Source organism: Alligator mississippiensis, chromosome 8, assembly GCF_030867095.1.
Source record: "Alligator mississippiensis isolate rAllMis1 chromosome 8, rAllMis1, whole genome shotgun sequence".
In the NCBI taxonomy this organism is placed as follows: Eukaryota; Metazoa; Chordata; order Crocodylia; family Alligatoridae; genus Alligator; species Alligator mississippiensis.
Genome location: NC_081831.1, coordinates 23,202,086 through 23,218,847, shown reverse-complemented (window position 1 = coordinate 23,218,847; position 16,762 = coordinate 23,202,086). Strand labels below are relative to the sequence as shown.

Here is a 16,762-nt window from a genome sequence, read left to right as displayed (position 1 = left end):
AATGCGCAGAGGAGGCCGCTGCGCGTGCGCTATGTGAAGAGGCACGACCCTGAAGGCCCACCTCGATGGGGGCGTGGTTTAAAATAGATTGAGCGGGGCTGAGAGGGGCGGGGTACAAGGCGTAGAAGGGCGTCGATCGGGAGTTTGGGGGCGGAGCGGGGGCTGGGATGTGGGCGGGGCGAGAGATGGGAGGGAGGGTGGCTAGAAAAAAGGCGGGAAAAGCCGTTGGCGGGTAAGAGCGCAATGGATGGGGATGGTAGGCTGAGGTGACGAGACAGGTAGACTTAGAGCCTTTGCGTTTACGTATGTATAGGCCGAGGCCCTGTCTACCCAGAGCTCTCCATTCCTGCCTTTAGGTTTTTAAGAGCCTGGGGACATGAGTAAAAGGAAGAAAGTGCTCTTATCAGGTAATGGGCCCAGCTTGGTGCCTCAAGCTCAGGGTGACTGGTGTCTCTCCTCTCTTCCCATCTCTCAGGCTCCAGCAGCCCCTTCCTGAGAGCTCAGGTTATTTGCCCTCAAATGTTCTTCCCTTCCGATTGCACTCAGCTTTTTCCCCTACAAAAGAGGAACGTGGGTTCATGTTGTCCGGGCTATGCAAATGCAAATGCTTACATCTCAACCCGCTGCCCCTGCTACTGCTGGTAGCATTTCCTCTGAGACCACTGCCTGACCTGAGCTAATGGCATGGCAAAAGTGGGCAAGGTGGCACCTGAGAGGTGATCTGCTTCAGAAAGGCTGCTGTTGTATAGAGAGCTTGGAAGACCACCACCTTCTGCCTCCCTCCCAATGCTTTGCTCCTTAGTGGCAGCCCCCTTCTGTGGCTCTTGAAGCCACTTGACAAGGATTCAGTCTGCTTGCAATTTGTTTGTGTGGTAACTATGGGTGGCTATTCCCATTTCACAGACAGGGAAACTTGTGCCTTCCCAGTGGGCAGCTGTTGACGTATGGGTTTGCTGCTCTGGTTCCTATGCAGCGCTGCCTCTCAGGGAGTCGAGTTGGGTGGTGCGTGCATTTCATTAAGTTTTTCACAAGGCCTCCCCGAGAGACCTGGGAGTTTTTCTCGTGTAGAAAGCCACATTTCTTGTTTGGGAACAAAGGAGCTCAGCATTAGCCTTGTGTAGCCCTGCTGTCTCTTCTTGACTGTGTTCTTACTCTGCAGGGTATCGGAAAAAGCTCTGGCGTGGTGCCTTTACGTGGTAGAGTAGGTATTAAAGGACTAGATTTGAACTTTGCAAGTGGGGTGTGCAGTCTACAGTTCTTTGGAAACAGTCCTCTTCCTTTCCCTACTATTTATCTCTGTGCACTTTGAAGAATCCATAAATAAAGCAGTTTTGAAAGCAAAGACTAAATCATCTTGCTGTGTTAAAACGCCCTAGAATCAATCAGATCTGCTATGTTCTCTTCACTTTGGGGTGGAATGAGAGAAATTGGTGCTCCAGCTGGCTCTCAGTGCTCAAAGTTCTCATTCAAGAGGCAAGCTGGCTGTGCATACAGGAGAGAGCTTCCTGCATTGCAGTAAGGACCAGAAGTGGAAGGTCCTGATTTTTTCCCTGATGTAACTCCTTTGACTTTATTGGAGCTTGTCTTGACTTACACTGGAACTGGGTCTAGAGATTTCTTCAGTATATATTTAAGTATATGATGTTAATTTCTAGTGTTACCTACTCTCCCCATCATCTTCTCAGACTAGGATTTGTCTGTCTACTGAATCACTGAGCTTTGTCAAATTATAGCATTATAGGGTAATCAGTTTCTTGAAGGTATAGTATTATTACAACTTTGTCAGCTGGCAGCACTTAGCTGACAACTTACACCTCATTAGGACTAGTTTTGATTAATAAAATTACAGGTTTACCCTAGGATAGAAATTTGGAATTTGACCACTGCATAATTAACTTTTAAACACTGGAGACATACAGAAAGCTTTCTCCCAGAAAAATACAAGAGGGCTCCACTGTTGTAGGAGGACTTCCAAGACACAGAGGGGCTTGGAATTCCTTGTTTAGGTTTAGTTTTCCATTTTGCTGTACCAGGCAGTGTGTGAAGCTCAGTAAGAGGGACAAATGCCAGACACCAATGTGTGCAAATTTTCTAGATCATTTATTTTGCATGTATTATGTCATCATTCTTCAACTATGACACCTGGCAAGTCACTAATGTAGCTTGTTTTGATATTCCAGAATGTAGAACCCCTTGAAAGTGTTGGATACTGTTAGAAGGCCTGATTCTAGCAGAGTAAAAATGCTGCTTTATACCTCTTTCTAGGCAAATTTATGACTATGGTCAACTAATTGGCTTTTCTCTAATACAGGCAGTCCTCGACTTGCAATGTTTTGCACTGCAACGTTTTGCGCTTACATTATTTATAAATTGACACCCTGTTTCAACTTTCTGACTTCAGTTTTGACTTTACAATACTTGATCTGACGTGATGCCAAGCCAGTGAACAAGTTCGCTGCATTGCCCGTTTTCCTGGAGAACATCTGTCCAAACTTCCTTGGACACTTTCTTTAAGAAAGCAGCCAAGACTCCAGAAAATCCTGCAGCCAAGACTCCTGAGAAGACTCCAGCCAAAAACCCTTCAAAAAGTCCAACCAAGAGCCCTCCAGAAAGTCCAGCAAAGTCACCTCAAAGAAGTCCTTCCAAATCAATATGATTGCTATTTATAATATAAATACATTAATGTAACTATAATACTCATCTACAGTAAAAGCTCTGTTATCCGGCACCCCCCGGGAATGGGGGATAACAAAATATGCCGGTTAATTAAGCAGCCTGGGCTGCCATTTCTCCCCCCGCATCTGGGGTGCCCCTCCTGCGGGCCCCGTGGGACAGGGAGGCGGGCCCTGCAGAGCCTGTTATACCCCCCAGCTGTGGGGGCTTGGCAGCTCAGGCTGCTTTGCCCCGGGCCATGGGGGCTCAGAGAAACTGGAAGCACCACGGTGGGCACTTCCAGTTTCACTTTATCTTACAAGCCAACGTGCCGGTTAATTGAGCATGCCGGCTTTAAAGATGCTGGTTACCGGAGCTTTTACTGTATAACTGAGTACAACATTTTGGGTTATTTTTGGTGAAAATAGGGTATCAGGCCTTAGTTCAGGAACCAATCCCCCATTTATAACATTGTTTCCTATTGGAAAAATCAGTTCTGAGTTAACAATGTTTCAACTTAAGACCAATTGTGTCGTAAATCTGAGGACTGCCTGTATGCCAAGTTATGTCATAGTTTGCATTAACATTTAATAATAGTCTGTAATTTTTTATGTAGCTACCAAAATTAACACACAACCTGCCCCAATGGTCAGCCAACTATGTAATGATCCTTTGGACCTACTAAGGTTCCATTGATAGAGCCTGTGATGTAATTGCTTCTGCTCTCAGGTTGCTGTGTAGTTGTATGAAATTACACGCTCTTTTTCTTCTAGGTGATAGCTACCACAATTAACACAAAACCTGCCCCAGTGGTCAGCCAACCTAGTCCTTTTACATAAAATGTTATAAATTTGGTTTCCTATTTTTTTTCTTTAAAACAAGGAAATGATGACCTCCAGATTTCTGAGGCAAAAAGAAGTCTGAGGAGAAACTCCCAGCTGACTGGAGAGAATGGTTTAGAAATACCTGACAGTCCTCAGTCTAATAAATTCAAAAGAAAATCAAAATCAATCACAGCTGAAGCAAAGGACTGGGAAGACACGAACCAAGGAAACATTGAAGTTTTTGCAGAAAAGGTGCAAACAAGGTAATTGACTTTGTTCCCTATGAATCTCTGAAATAATCAAAACATTAATTCACTAGATGAACAGAGTTTTGGAGTAATAAAGGGGTGAGCGTATTCTTCTTAGCCCTGTGAGTGGGGTTGAGTATAAGTATTGAGTATAAGTATTGTTTTCACCACTCCTTACACTTTTTAAATTTTTACTGCCCTCTGTTGACAAGTGTAGGATTTTCTTCACTTGTTCACTTCAGGCCCAAAGGCAATTTTTTTTTTTAGTACTTACTCAGGCAAACATTAAGTGAAAGTCAAGGACTGTAAAATTTGCCTGATTTTTTATAAGTACTCAAAACACCACAAGAATTAAGGAGATCTAGTGTCTCAGTCCCTCTAAAAAGCGGGTCCTATATATATCTCTGTTTTATATTTTGCATTTCAGTGGCATCTTTCAGTTGAGGGTATTGGAGTTCTTCACACACACTAATTTCTCCAACACTCCCATGAAATTGATTGGTATGGTATTCACACTTTACAGAAGGGTAAATAGAGGCACAAAGTGACTATTGCTTGCTCTAAAATAGCCTGGCAAGACACTGATAGGCCTGGGAACAGAATACAGGGTCCAGATTCTGTGTCCTGTCTCTGACCAGGGAATGTATATGTTTGTTCATTAGCAGTACCTACATGTACATGATGTTGTGTTTTCTTTATCTAAGCAGTTCAAATGGTGAAGGAAGGAAGATTACCTCTGAGCTGAAACACCTAAACCAGACAAAAGACTCAATTTCTCTTTCTTTATCTCAGGTAGGTCTGTTTCAAACATTTGATTAAAAGCTCATAGTAGGGATAATTTGAACTGTGGTCTTCAAGGGGCTGTTTAGACATTGAGCGGTTAGTCAGTTCCTTCCATGATGCAGTTTAATTCCCTTCTAACGTGTAGCTGGATTTTCTATATGGACATGCTGCTTCAACGCAACCCTAAACCCCTCCAGCTGGGACACTGTCAGCAGGCATCAGTGTATCAGACTACCTGGTAAGATTACATGAGAGCAATGTGCAGCTGAGAAAAGTTAACCTGAGTGAGATGCTGCCTCCTTCACAAAGCCTAAATATAAGTTATTAATGTACAACTAATATATAATCTTTACCTTTGCTGTAACATAAAGGTTTTAAAGAGTTATGAAACTCTGTGAAATGCATTCGTAAAGAGGCAGTATTCAGCAAAGCAAGTAGGAAAAATGTTTAGATTCAACTTTGACTTGTTATTAAACAGCCTAAAATGGTCTGGTTAGTGCTGTCTACCTAGGCAGGATTATAAAGCCAACTGAGCTTCTCTCCTTGGTATCTGTCTAAACAATACTGAAAGCTGCTGATGTGAAGACATGCAGGTTATTGCTCAGAATGTTGGATTATTTAGTACACTTGGGAATAACCACCCTTTACACTCATCATTTTTTAACTTGGTTGTAGAACACAGTGGGAAAGTTTGTGCCAGTCTTTGCAAAACCAAAGAAAGCTTTGCCTGAAAGAACAGAGAAAGATGATGGAGAAGCTTCAGAAATTCAAACAGAACAGGTATAGCTCTGGATCATGAATTACCTGCGTATATACAATTACATATTGTAGCATTTACAAGTTAAAGGCACTTCTTTTTGCTAGATGTTGGAAAGGGTAGAGAAATATTTTGTTCTGACTAAAAATCTAAAGCCCCATTTCACAACAATAATACAAGATAAATGCATCTCCTACAACCCCATTTAATGGACTGCCAATCCATAGTACAGCTACCAATACCCAAGAATGAGTCCTTCCATAAATTTTACCCCCAAAATAAACATGGTAGGTAAAACTTTCACAAGCACCCAAGTGACGTAGAAGCTCAAGCCCCACTTTTCACAACAGACTTGGTTAAGACTCATCACCTTTCAGTGAGACTCAGGCTTAGGTCCCTAAGTTAGTTGGACACTTGTGAAGATGTTACCCAATGTCAGCAACATGCAGTAATTGAATGGTAAAGCCTCGGGGGGGGGGAGCATGTATTGTAATCTAGTCCCTTTTTTAGCTGGACCTCTAGGGTTACTTTATAGTCTGTTGTCTCATTCTAAATAGGTTGGTGATAGGGTTTCTACCACATCCCATGAGAAAATATTCTATGCTATCATTTGTTTTACCAATATAGAACAACTTCACAGTCTCATGTAAATGGAAATTATAAATCCATGGGATGAAAAAATAAAGAGTAGGATGCATAGTGCAAGTATTCAAATTCTTTGTGGACATTTGACGTTTAAAATTTTACCCAGCCTCAAAAAAATCTGTATTGAGAAGGTTGACAGAGTTTGGAGTAGATATTGTAAATTGAAGAAAATGGAGCTATGCAACATTTGAGGTTCTGAACACCTACTTTTCACTGCCTAGCTAGTGACTTTTCAGATACCCTTGAAAGAACTGGTGACCATTTAGCTTTGTCATTCATGTTAATGCCCTCTAAATTCAGCACCCTTTTGCTAAATTGCCAGCTGTTTGGAAAGAATTGAGTAGAACTATATGGCTTGGAAGATACTAAATGCTGCTGGTTTCTTTCCCAAGGCACTGACAATGCACAAATCTTTTAACTTTAGGAAATACTGGAGTCTAATCCCTCATGCATGGACAGCAGTCTAGCCTGTGAGTCCTCAGAAGCAGCAATTCAGGAAGTTAAATCCATATCAGAGCCACTTGAGCTGACACATTTACTTGTGACCATAGCAGAAGAAGCAGGAGATCGGGGGATTCCTCAGTGTCAGAAACATACCGGTGAAGGACTAGAGGTTAAAACTCAAGTCCAGTATCAGACTGAAAGCATTGTTAGTGATGCTGCCGGAGTGGGATTGAGTGATTCTCACCAAGGAATGGGGGCAGCATCTAATTTGCAAGAAGGTATCTGTGCTAAACTCTCTTTAGAGGAACCCATTTCCTTATTTAATGGTATTTTATATTGCAAGAGTGCTGGGAGTCATCATGACAATAGAAGCCTATGTGCAGGATCACCTGAAAACCCAGCTGAAAAGGATGCGAGCTGCAGTATTTCATCAGAGCCCAGAATTACTGACAGAGGTAAAGACAGTCAAAATGAAGTGCTTCCAAGTGGTTCCTATGAGACTATGCAACAAAAAAAATCCATGCTGGATGAAACTGATGTTGAATCGGATGACTTTGCTAAAAATGGGAAATGGACTAAAAATTTGAGTGGGAAGGTCCTAGAACTGGCTGATGATACAAGCACTGAAAAGGAAAGAAAGACAAATGTCGTTAAAACCCCATTAGCAGATATAAACATCAACGCTGCTGAAGAACAGGACAACTTGCACACTAGTGATAAAGCTGGACGGGAAAGCAGTGGTGTGAGAGAGGTTGAGCAGAGCAGTCCACACCGAGATGGCAAAAGTGCAGACTGCAGCAATCTTGATAATGGCAAAATTGCACAACTCAGTGACAGCAAAACTCAGAACAGCAGTGCTAAAATGGCAGATGAAAACCGCTCCCAAACCAGTGACATGGAGCAGAGCAGCCCATGCATGAATGCTGATGTTACAGAACAGAGAGACAGCTGCAAACTCGCACAGGAAAGCAGCCCTCTCAACAGTGGCAAAGATGAGGGGCAAAGCAGCCCTTGCAACAATGGAGGAGTTACAGAGAGAAGCAGCAATGACAGAGCTGTCTCTGGGAAGGATTTTCCTAGTTGTGCTCAGGCTATGACTGTGGATCCTGAGATGGACATCCATAATTCTGAATCAAAAAGTGAACAAGCCAGTGAAACAATCCATCAGTGTTATGTAGGAACTGACAGGGTTAGTCACTCTGAAGTCAGTAAAGTTCCACTGCAAATGGCTTCTTACACTGGAGAAAGTGATGCTGGCGGAGAAGAGGCAGAGAAGACTACAGGTGTGAGTGCAGGATCTGTCTCCAGTGCTTCAGTCTTTGTTCATGGGAACTTTACATGTAAGAACACACAAGATCATTACATGGCTTTGGAGCAATGGAAGGAAAATGGAAACATGCTGAGGCCTGATAGAAAACAATCACAAGGCGGTGCCTGTAACTTAGGATGTAATGGACTTGAAGCAAAGTCATTAAATACAGAAAGAGTTCGACCAACTGTGAGTCAGATTCCACAGGCAAGATTACAGCTCTCACCATCTCCTGACAAGTTGCTGAATGGAAAAAACAATGAAGAATGGGTTGCTTGTGAGAAAAACAAGATGGAGCCTATTCCTACAGAAAGTTGTCTTTCCTTTGTAGATGTGTCTGAGCAGCCTGAAAGAGAAACAGTGATGACTCATCATAGAGAAGAAGCTGATGTTAACGCAAGTGGACAGACATCTCTTTCTGCAACACATACGGACTTACCTGGTGGTGCGCCTAAGGGTGCCATGCCTGTGGGCAAAACCTGCTCCCCCTGGGGAGAGACTCTTCCTCTGGATCTAGAATTGCTGCCTGACAGCCAGTTATGGGATACCCTCAAAGACAGCAGCCTTGAACTTTCACCTCAGCAGGTAATTTGAATCAATGGTGACTGTCAAGGTAAGTTAATATTGATTTTTAAAAATCCATTTTAGGGTGGACTCGGGCACATCTAGCTTTTAGGAAAAAAACAGCATTCATCCTGTACCTGGCCACATGTGCCACATTACCTACAGATACAAAAACTTCCCACAGGAATAGAGGAGAGACACCAATGGCACTGCCAATGTCTTGGGGCCCTGCAATGGCAGGGAATCAGGAGGTGAAACCTGCTCAGATGATTCATTGCTTTTGTTTGCCTCCATTTCCTGGATGCCTGGCTTGAAACACTTTAGGGCTAGGGCAGGGGTGGTCAAAATGCGACCCGTAGGCCAGATGCGGCCCGTCAGGCCATTCTATCCAGCCTGCAGGGCCCCTAAATAATTTATAAAATTAATATTAATCTGCTCCTGGCTGCCTGTCCTGCGGCCCTCGATGGCTTGCCAAAACTCAGTAAGTGGCCCTCTGCCTGAAATAATTGCCCACCCCTGGACTAGGGCCTAAATACAGTTCTTAGGTTTCCTGTAAGGTACCAGGAAGATGTTTAGTTTGCATAATTTGGACAATTCTGCATTAGAGGACACATCTCCCTGCTTGTATTCACCACTGATTACTTTATAAAGAAATCGCCATCATTATTCTGCATTGTAGTGCTAAAATACATGTATTTTGTACCTCTAAAGGACAACAGATTTCTTCATTCCCCAACATGGTGAGGGGTGACCACATATTAAAAACAATCCTTCTCTGGGTGGGGGGGTGTCAAATCAAATCAGTTATGCAGAGCATGTCTTTATTTTTGTCTGTCTGTCTTTCTCCCTCCTCAGGCATTTCCTGTGGACAGGAATTGCAGTTCTGTGCCTAAAAATGATCTGTCTGCTGAAAGAGAACTAAGTGATACCGAGACACCAGGTCCAGGCATTAATATACCTCGTCCAAAAAAGCTGCAGCCCAGGTAGGCAGATGTAACATTTAGTATTGTGAAACCTTTTCAATATGTTCCTTCATTTCATAGCTTTATGCTCCAAAGTAAATAATATTGTATTTCACCAGCAGTCAGGATTATGCCTATTAAGCCTAACTAATGGAGCTAGATAGATTTTTATATCAAGTGGCTCCTCCTGGACTAGGAAGATTTGTAGCAGGAAGAGATACCAAGACTCAATTGCATTACAAGGTGGAATGGAAAGATTGGAGAGTGTCAGCTGGCTCTAGTGTCCAGACACACACCCTTCCTCCCATTTCATTGCTGCTATACTAACTAGACATACATAAATATGTGTACTAATGTTCCACGTGAAAGGCAGATGTCTGTCGAGGATTCATGTAGAGAGAACATCCTCTGTGCATAGATTAGATGGTGGGACAATTACATTTTGTCTACATCAACTTCTCCTTGTAGTTTTAAATGGACCTAGGATTCCTCTATTTTTCTAACCCTAAACTGTTGTGTTGTGTTGTATGTTTTGTTACACTTTATTCTACGCTGTTTGGGAGGAATTGGGTGAATTAATTACTACGGTTTCCAAGACATTATGAGAACCTTTCAGAAGACTGGCATTATAGCTGTGTGAGATTATTATTTTTGCATGAAATACCAAATACGGGGGACTTTTTTACAGGTACAAATGGTTTTATATCTAGGATAATTTCATATTGATATTTTTTTCTTGGTGAGAAACAGTATTTATACTTATTTGAAACGCTTGAAAAAATAGAACTGCCCATTTGCACTGAACAAACAGTTAGTCCAGGATAGAAAAGACAGGCAACAGCTACATAAGTATAACTTACATCAGCCTAATTTTACCTTGCTTTTCTCAGCGTAATTCTACAGTGTATTTGAGCAACTTTGAACTGGTAGGGTATCAGTTTGCTCCTTGTTTACACAAGGGCAAAGTCTGGTTAAACTCCTTCACACCTCTGGCAGCATAAAGGAGCCCTTAAAACTGAAGTAAATTACATTTAACTATGTAAAATGGCCTCATTGTAAACAAGGGCCCTGTGTTTTAGCTGAGCAGGAATTGATGCTTTGGCGATTAGAACTACCCTGGTTCTTCTCTCCTTTTTCATCAGAGTTGAGATGGAGGGAATTTGTGATCCCACCAAAGAGGAAGATGCAACAGATGTTGTTTGTGGTCTGATTATTGAGCTCTCTAATCTCAAGTAAGAACATATTTTGTATTAGGGAGGGCACCTGTAAAACTCATTATTATGCTTTTGATTATAGATTGCAGGATGGGAGGGTTGTTTTACAGTGCTTAAAGTACAGACGGTCTTGCAAACTAGGTACATTTCCACATCTTTGGGTGGCCTGTGTGAGCTTCACATTGGACCAGAGTGATGCCCGGTTGCGTGTACAAAGCTAAGAAGTGAGCAGAGCAGGGAGTCTGGGGAAGCCAGCTCTGCACTAGTGATGGAACCTCTTCAGGGCTCCTAAATCCCACTGATCTATCAGCAAGAATAAGCAGAAGTAGCCAAACTCCTAATGAGTATATTTAGAATTGTTCCTGAGTCTTAAGTATTATTCATATGCAACCATTCTCTGGTTACCTGTCTCCCTTTAACCTTGAATATTTTCAACTAATGGGGGACTGTCTGAGATCATCTGGGAGCATTAGCAGCCTTACTACATAGACTTGGAGGGTGAAAGTTTATGGCCTTGTCTTCATTACAAATAAAAAAAATAGATGGATTGTTAACATCTATCAGCAAAACTGTGTTATATATCTAAGATAGACAAGGGAAATTAACCTAAATTCAAAATAAATCCTAGTCTGTCCACTAATTAGTTAAAAGGTCTGGGGGAATTTGTATTAAAACATGCTTAGCATACATTTAACCTTCAGTTAACTCCTACTGGCTAATGCAGGCTGAACTATTTATACTGTCTTCACAGTTAAAAAAAACAAACTAACCCCAAAAAACCCAGTGTAGCCCAGTGAAGACAAGGGGAAGAGATTCCATTTGTTGTTTAAGACACTTATTCAGAAATTTGAATTAAATAGGTGTGAACAAACAAACCACACAGTGTCTAAAGAGCTTTGGGCTCCAATTAAGCAAGCACTGGTAACTTCAGTACAAGAGCAATTCTATCTGTACAGTGATTTCAGGTAATCATGTGTCTTGAATGGGTCTTAAACCTGTTCAGCTTTTTATGGCTTGTTTACTCACACCTATTAAATACAAATTTCTTCCAAACATTTTCAAGAAAAAATGCTTGATGAGTGACCCAACAAACCTACCTATCAGGTTAAAGCTGATCTAGGGAAAGCAAATTACGTGCAAATGATACCACTGGCTGATTAGCAAAGTAAGGATTATGGATCTTTATAAGGGTGTTTTTAAAAACACTTAGAATTTCATTCCTGCCACTATTATAGAGGGTTTGCTGCTAATGTGAAACACATCTTGTTTTCATTCTTTCTAGTCGATTGATAATGAGCACCCACAGGGATCTGGAGTCTTTAAAGAGGCTGAAGTACAGAAAAAGCAGACAATCGGGGAAATTTCTCTCACATGCCCTGAAGGGAGCCACAAACACTCTGTACCCAGGAAAAAAATGGAAGGAGACATAGGACTGTGGATGAGGACAGAGCCAAATAATAATATTGCTTGGTTTAACAGTTTCACTGGCCATAAAGTTTTTTGTTCCGTTCCAATGTGGTTTTTCCTTTCCTAATATGTGACATTCTGGATCTTATTCACTAAAGCTCTTTTACACCTCGGTATCCACTTTAAAGCTCTTTTCCATCATTAGGATGGTGCAAAAGCCTTTAGCATAATTGCAAACAAGGCCCCATGTCTTGTAAGTAATTTGGAGTTCTGTAGTCTTTCTGAATGTTTCTTGAGGAAGCCAGAACTCGTGCATGCATTTTTGGTCGTGATGTGTCCCTGCAACAGCCTGGATTTATGCTGTTTTTCTAGCACAAATTAAGCCGGAATGTGACCCTTGAATTAAAAGCGAAGGTATTTACTAGTTGCTTTCAATCTATAGTGTTGCGAACCTCAATGTCGATTTTGGATGGTGTTTATTTTTAATTCATGTTGTTTTGGTCCACTTATTTTAGGCTTATTGTTACATTTACTTAGTTGGAGGGGAAAGAGATACCATATTTGTATATTACATTTAGCTTTTCCTTTTCACTTCTTGTGCTTTGAAAGAAAAACTAGTAAATACAAGCCTCAGAATCCATGAATCTAATTTAAAAAAATTTGGTGTTGTATTATTACTATGCAGCTATAAGTAATTAAAAAACAGGTACACATATATAATTTACATTTATTAGCGCAATAACAAAATAATATTTTAACAGAACGGCAACCAAAAAGTACCAAACATAACAGCTTTCAAAATAACTTAACAAGATATATGTATAACATAAAATAACTGTCAATGAAAATAAAAGCAGGGAGAGCTGAGATGCCTATTTTTTACAATGAAAAGACAATACTTAATCAGTCATCACTTTGACATTAACAGGTGAATGATTACCCAGTTATGTGCAATTTTCCCTTCAATTCAAGTGTGAGACCACCTAGGCTTTAAGAGCTATTGAACTGCTCAGTAAGCATCTAGGAATGGCTTGAGTGCTAGTTACTGTTATCAGAACAAGACTGTTTTGTTGACATTCTTTCTCTCTCCTTTCAACTCAATGACAGAAAGGCCCAAGAACTGAGGCATCTACTATTAGCTTCCCAGATATAAGGACTTATCTACATTTAATAGGCTTTGCCAGTATAGCCACAGCAAAACTCAAGTGTAGGCCAAATGTCTGTCTGTTCCTCCTGAGCTGGATCTGGAAGCCAAGGCAATTATCTGTCCATTATTAAAAATAAAGTGTTCCTGTAAGATGGGAGTGTGGGTAGGGGAGTGAAGATGACTGGATGCCAAGTTGATGTGGCAGGGAGTATCCATGTTTCTATGTTCCCTGATGCTTCAGCCTTAGAGAGGGGCCAGGTAAGTGTGAAAATGAAGAAGGCTGCCTGAAAACCTTGGGAACCTATAAAACAAACAAGCAAAAATGAATTATCCACCCTTTCTCCTGCAGTGGACACAATAGAATTATTGGGCTACATAATAGACCTTCCAAGAGCTTATCTATGTGAGAAAATTGTTTCCATTTAACTAAGAGTGATTTGGGGCCAGTTTAGTTCGGTGCAAACTCCTCAAAGGACAGATTTGGATGACCTAGGAAGTGGGGGGAAAAAAAAAAGTAGAATAAGCTGGAAAAAAAAAAAAAGCTGTGGGCTTACTGCAGTGTTCTTTTCACATGGTAAGTGAAAGATGTAACAGGGTTAAGTTACCAAGGTTTAGTTTTCATTTACAGCAAGTTAGTCATAGACACAGGTAGTTAGGCAGGTAAGGCTTAAACTCTGACTTCCTGTAATTAGTTAATTTATCCAGGCCATTCATTTGGATGGGGCTGAACCTCCAGTCTGCTGGCTGGATGAAGCCCATGGAGCCATGTCATCTGCCCCATGGGTCTGGAAATTTGGTGGCAGGGGGGCCTTGGGTAATAGGGGAGCCTTGGGCAGCAGGGGAGTGACAATGAATGCTGCCAACTCCCACAGGGAGCCCCCAAGTGCTGGATGATATGGCCCTGTATGCTGCATCATGGTGTGAGGGGTCAGGACAGTATGTGGCTGGATCAGGGCACACAGGGTTGGGCCAGCACATGGCCTGATTGCACCCATGGACTGACTGCACATTGGATCCAGCCCACGAACCACCCCCACGCCACTCATCCAGACCATAGGACCAGAAGGTTGAGCATCACTGGCTTAAATTGATTAGCAGTTGGTGGGTATGTCTACACATTCATTAATGTGCAGTGCCTACTGCACATTAGTGTGATTGCACACTTTTTCATGATGGTTAGAGCGCAGTAGACTAATACTACTGCACATTAGCCTAGTAGCACAGTTTTTGCTGTGATGCTGTAATGTGCAATCAATTAATCTACTGCACATTAAGCATCCCGTGAAGACATGCCCAGGCTAAACCCAAATGAAGATAAAAAAACACTGGCAGAAAAAAGAACACCCACCTCCATGTGTATTGGTTCAGCTCAATCAGGTTAACCCCCTATGTTTAAACTTTCTCATGCATACAAAGACCTAAGAGAGTGATCTTGTTTAAGAGCTGGGTGGCCTCAGGTCATAGCTGTCTGTGAGGTTTGAGCCCTGTAGTAAGAATTATCAGACAGAGCTGGGAAGTGAGTCAGGTAAAGCAGAAGCTACAGGAAAGGGCTGAGCTTCTGAGACAGGCATGGGATGTAGATGCGAGAGGGGTGCTTTCTAGGTCAAGTGAATAGCTTTGTTTTAGTGTTACTTTGATTTTTTGTTGGATAAACAATCTGGTGAAGAAAGGGGCTTAAGAGACTCTGGGTGTGGTGTTAATCCTCTAGGAGCTGGGGAAACCAGCCAACAAACTACAAAGGCCTTATTCAGTTATATAGGCAAAACTTGGAGTTCTGCCAAGTGTGAATTTGAGAAAGGATCCCCCCCCCCCCCCCAACATGCACACACTTTTTCCCCATTTGGGAGCTTTAACCTTTTTATGGCTGCTTCAAAAGCTGCTCTGGATTCTGTAGCTGAAATGTGGTATGTAAATCAATATTTTAAATATCAGTGACCTGGATCCCAGCACTTCTGAGCATTGCAGCTGGTATAAACCAAGAAATGGCACCAGTTAGTTCAGATTAGTTTTAAAACCAATTAGTCAAAAGAATGCAAGCCCTTTTGTGAGTGCTGAAGAACTGGGTACACTAAAAGAGCCTGCTGTCACAGCTGTGCTGGCATAGTTCCATTGGCATAGTTCTCCCCAACTGGAGAAGTATATGCCAAGCAAATTTGCCTTTGTGCCAACAAAGCTCCCCCACCTTTCCAAATAACCCAACAAAAGCACGCTTCTGTCAGCGTAGCTGTATCTACACCAGGAGGTTTGCTGGCACCAGGGGGTATGTGTGAGTTTTTCATGCTTCTTGGCAAAACAGCTACACCACAAAAAAGGCTTTGTAGCTAGTCCTGGTCTTACAGTGCTTTAAATGCAGCTTGTATTGATTTTGAACTGATAAACGCACAATTTTATAGATGTATTTGAACTAGTGGAATTCACTATTTTGATGTAACGGTCACTTATTTAGCTTTAAACTGTCATATTGAATGAAATAGTTTGAATGTTTGTAAAGGTTGTCCATTAGCCAGTTTCAGGAAGAAGATAAGATTTATCTCCTTATCTAGCTCACCGTTTTGGGACTACGTGCAAAAGGTCCTGACTTTGTTTAAAGTCTTAATTTAAATTTTATCTTTATAAGTCTTTTACAAAGAGAGCAAATATCCTGAGTTCCAAGAGATCAAACCCTAAGGCCTTTTGACCAGATTGGTAAGAAAAGGGCATTTGCAGTGATATGGAAGTTTCCCAAAGGTAATTTAAAATGCTCAACAAAGGCAAAAGAATCTGTTGAGTAAGATCCGAGCCCAAATTTGGGAGCAGTGACAGGTTTAAGTAGGAGGAGCCCACTGACGGCAGCTCACTCAATAAAAACTGTAACTTACTGTCCCAATTTGGAGGTGACTTCACTTGCAGAACAACGAAGGAAGAATCGCAAGTGTAGGCTGGATCAGACTGATCACCTGAACCAACCTCTCTGTGAACACGAATCTCTTAGTTCACGCTGAAGCTGCAGAGTGTCTGAAAGGGACTGAAGGAAGGGGACTTAGTCCTATCACTGCTGAGGCCAGCCTATTGAATTGTATTGCTGAGTTGAGCCCATTGAACCGTACTACTGAGGCCAACCCATTAAATTGTACTACTGAGGAATGAAACCATATTTTGGTATTTGGCTTCTCGGAATTCTAGGATTGTAAGTATATTATGAAAATAATAGTATTGATTCAAATTTAACTTTTAGTTGTAATTGTAGTTGTTTTTGTAATACTAATTCTTATAGCATTGTTTGGGAAGGAAGTGCATTCGGAGCATTGTTTCTGATATATGTAATTATTGTGTTCTTAATGTTGGTGGTATTTCTTAAAGCTAAGCAGTGTTATATATGTAGCAAAGAGTTTTAAAATAAAATTGTGTTGTATGAATTAAGTGTGTAATCATTGTGAAATCGTGCAATCAATACTCTCCCAGCCAGTGCATCAAAACGAATCAGTAAATTGTGTGGGATTTTCTCTATTCCATAACCCACTAGAGACATAAACCAAACCTATTCTTAATTGGCTTAATTTTACTAAAACAACCGTGTCTTAAACCAGCATTTGATTAGCCACATTCCTTTTCACTAGTTTAACTAAATTGGGTTTAAAATTCACACCCAAGTCAAACTAGTACAATTTTGCATGTGGCCAAACTGTTAACTGTTTAAAACCAACAAAAGAAAGTTGTTTTTTTTTCACATAGCATGTAATTAAAGGGTGGAACTCATTGCCACCAGATGTGGAAGCTGAGAGTTTAGCCAGATCCAAAAAAGGACTGGATTGCATTCTTGGAGGAAA

The 16,762-nt window shown here is 41.4% G+C and overlaps 1 protein-coding gene and 1 non-coding gene across 8 annotated transcripts in view; one reads left to right on the top strand and one right to left on the bottom strand.

Annotated features, from left to right (window-relative positions):
• Positions 1-201: 201 nt before the first annotated feature.
• Positions 202-12,458, top strand: BRME1 (break repair meiotic recombinase recruitment factor 1). 3 transcript variants are annotated; one of them, XM_019499404.2, is made up of 8 exons: positions 203-407; positions 3,535-3,739; positions 4,432-4,516; positions 5,183-5,287; positions 6,334-8,247; positions 9,082-9,209; positions 10,331-10,420; positions 11,685-12,458. In XM_019499404.2, exons 1-8 carry the CDS (start codon positions 377-379, stop codon positions 11,830-11,832), a joined length of 2,706 nt encoding a protein of 901 aa, XP_019354949.1. In that variant the 5' UTR covers positions 203-376; the 3' UTR covers positions 11,833-12,458. The 3 variants fall into 3 exon arrangements, with proteins under 3 accessions (XP_019354950.1, XP_019354949.1, XP_019354948.1); XM_019499403.2 differs by having other exon boundaries at positions 4,429-4,516; XM_019499405.2 differs by lacking the exon at positions 10,331-10,420 and having other exon boundaries at positions 202-407; positions 4,429-4,516.
• Positions 12,459-12,516: 58 nt separating this feature from the next.
• LOC102560073 (uncharacterized) overlaps positions 12,517-16,762 on the bottom strand; it is a 43,328-nt gene continuing 39,082 nt past the window's right edge. For all 5 annotated transcript variants that reach the window (XR_002094074.2, XR_362909.4, XR_009463871.1 and 2 more), the window contains one exon: positions 12,517-13,257. This is a non-coding gene — a transcript (uncharacterized LOC102560073). The remainder of the gene's footprint in view (positions 13,258-16,762) is intronic.

What these genes read in the sequence shown, in the direction of transcription:
- BRME1 (XM_019499403.2), top strand. Translation starts at nt 377, where the DNA reads ATGAGTAAAAGGAAGAAAGTGCTCTTATCAG. An exon ending in GAAGAAAGTGCTCTTATCAG is followed by an intron (nt 408 to 3,534) that starts GTAATGGGCCCA and finishes CTTTAAAACAAG; the next exon opens with GAAATGATGACCTCCAGATT. An exon ending in ATTGAGCTCTCTAATCTCAA is followed by an intron (nt 10,421 to 11,684) that starts GTAAGAACATAT and finishes CATTCTTTCTAG; the next exon opens with TCGATTGATAATGAGCACCC.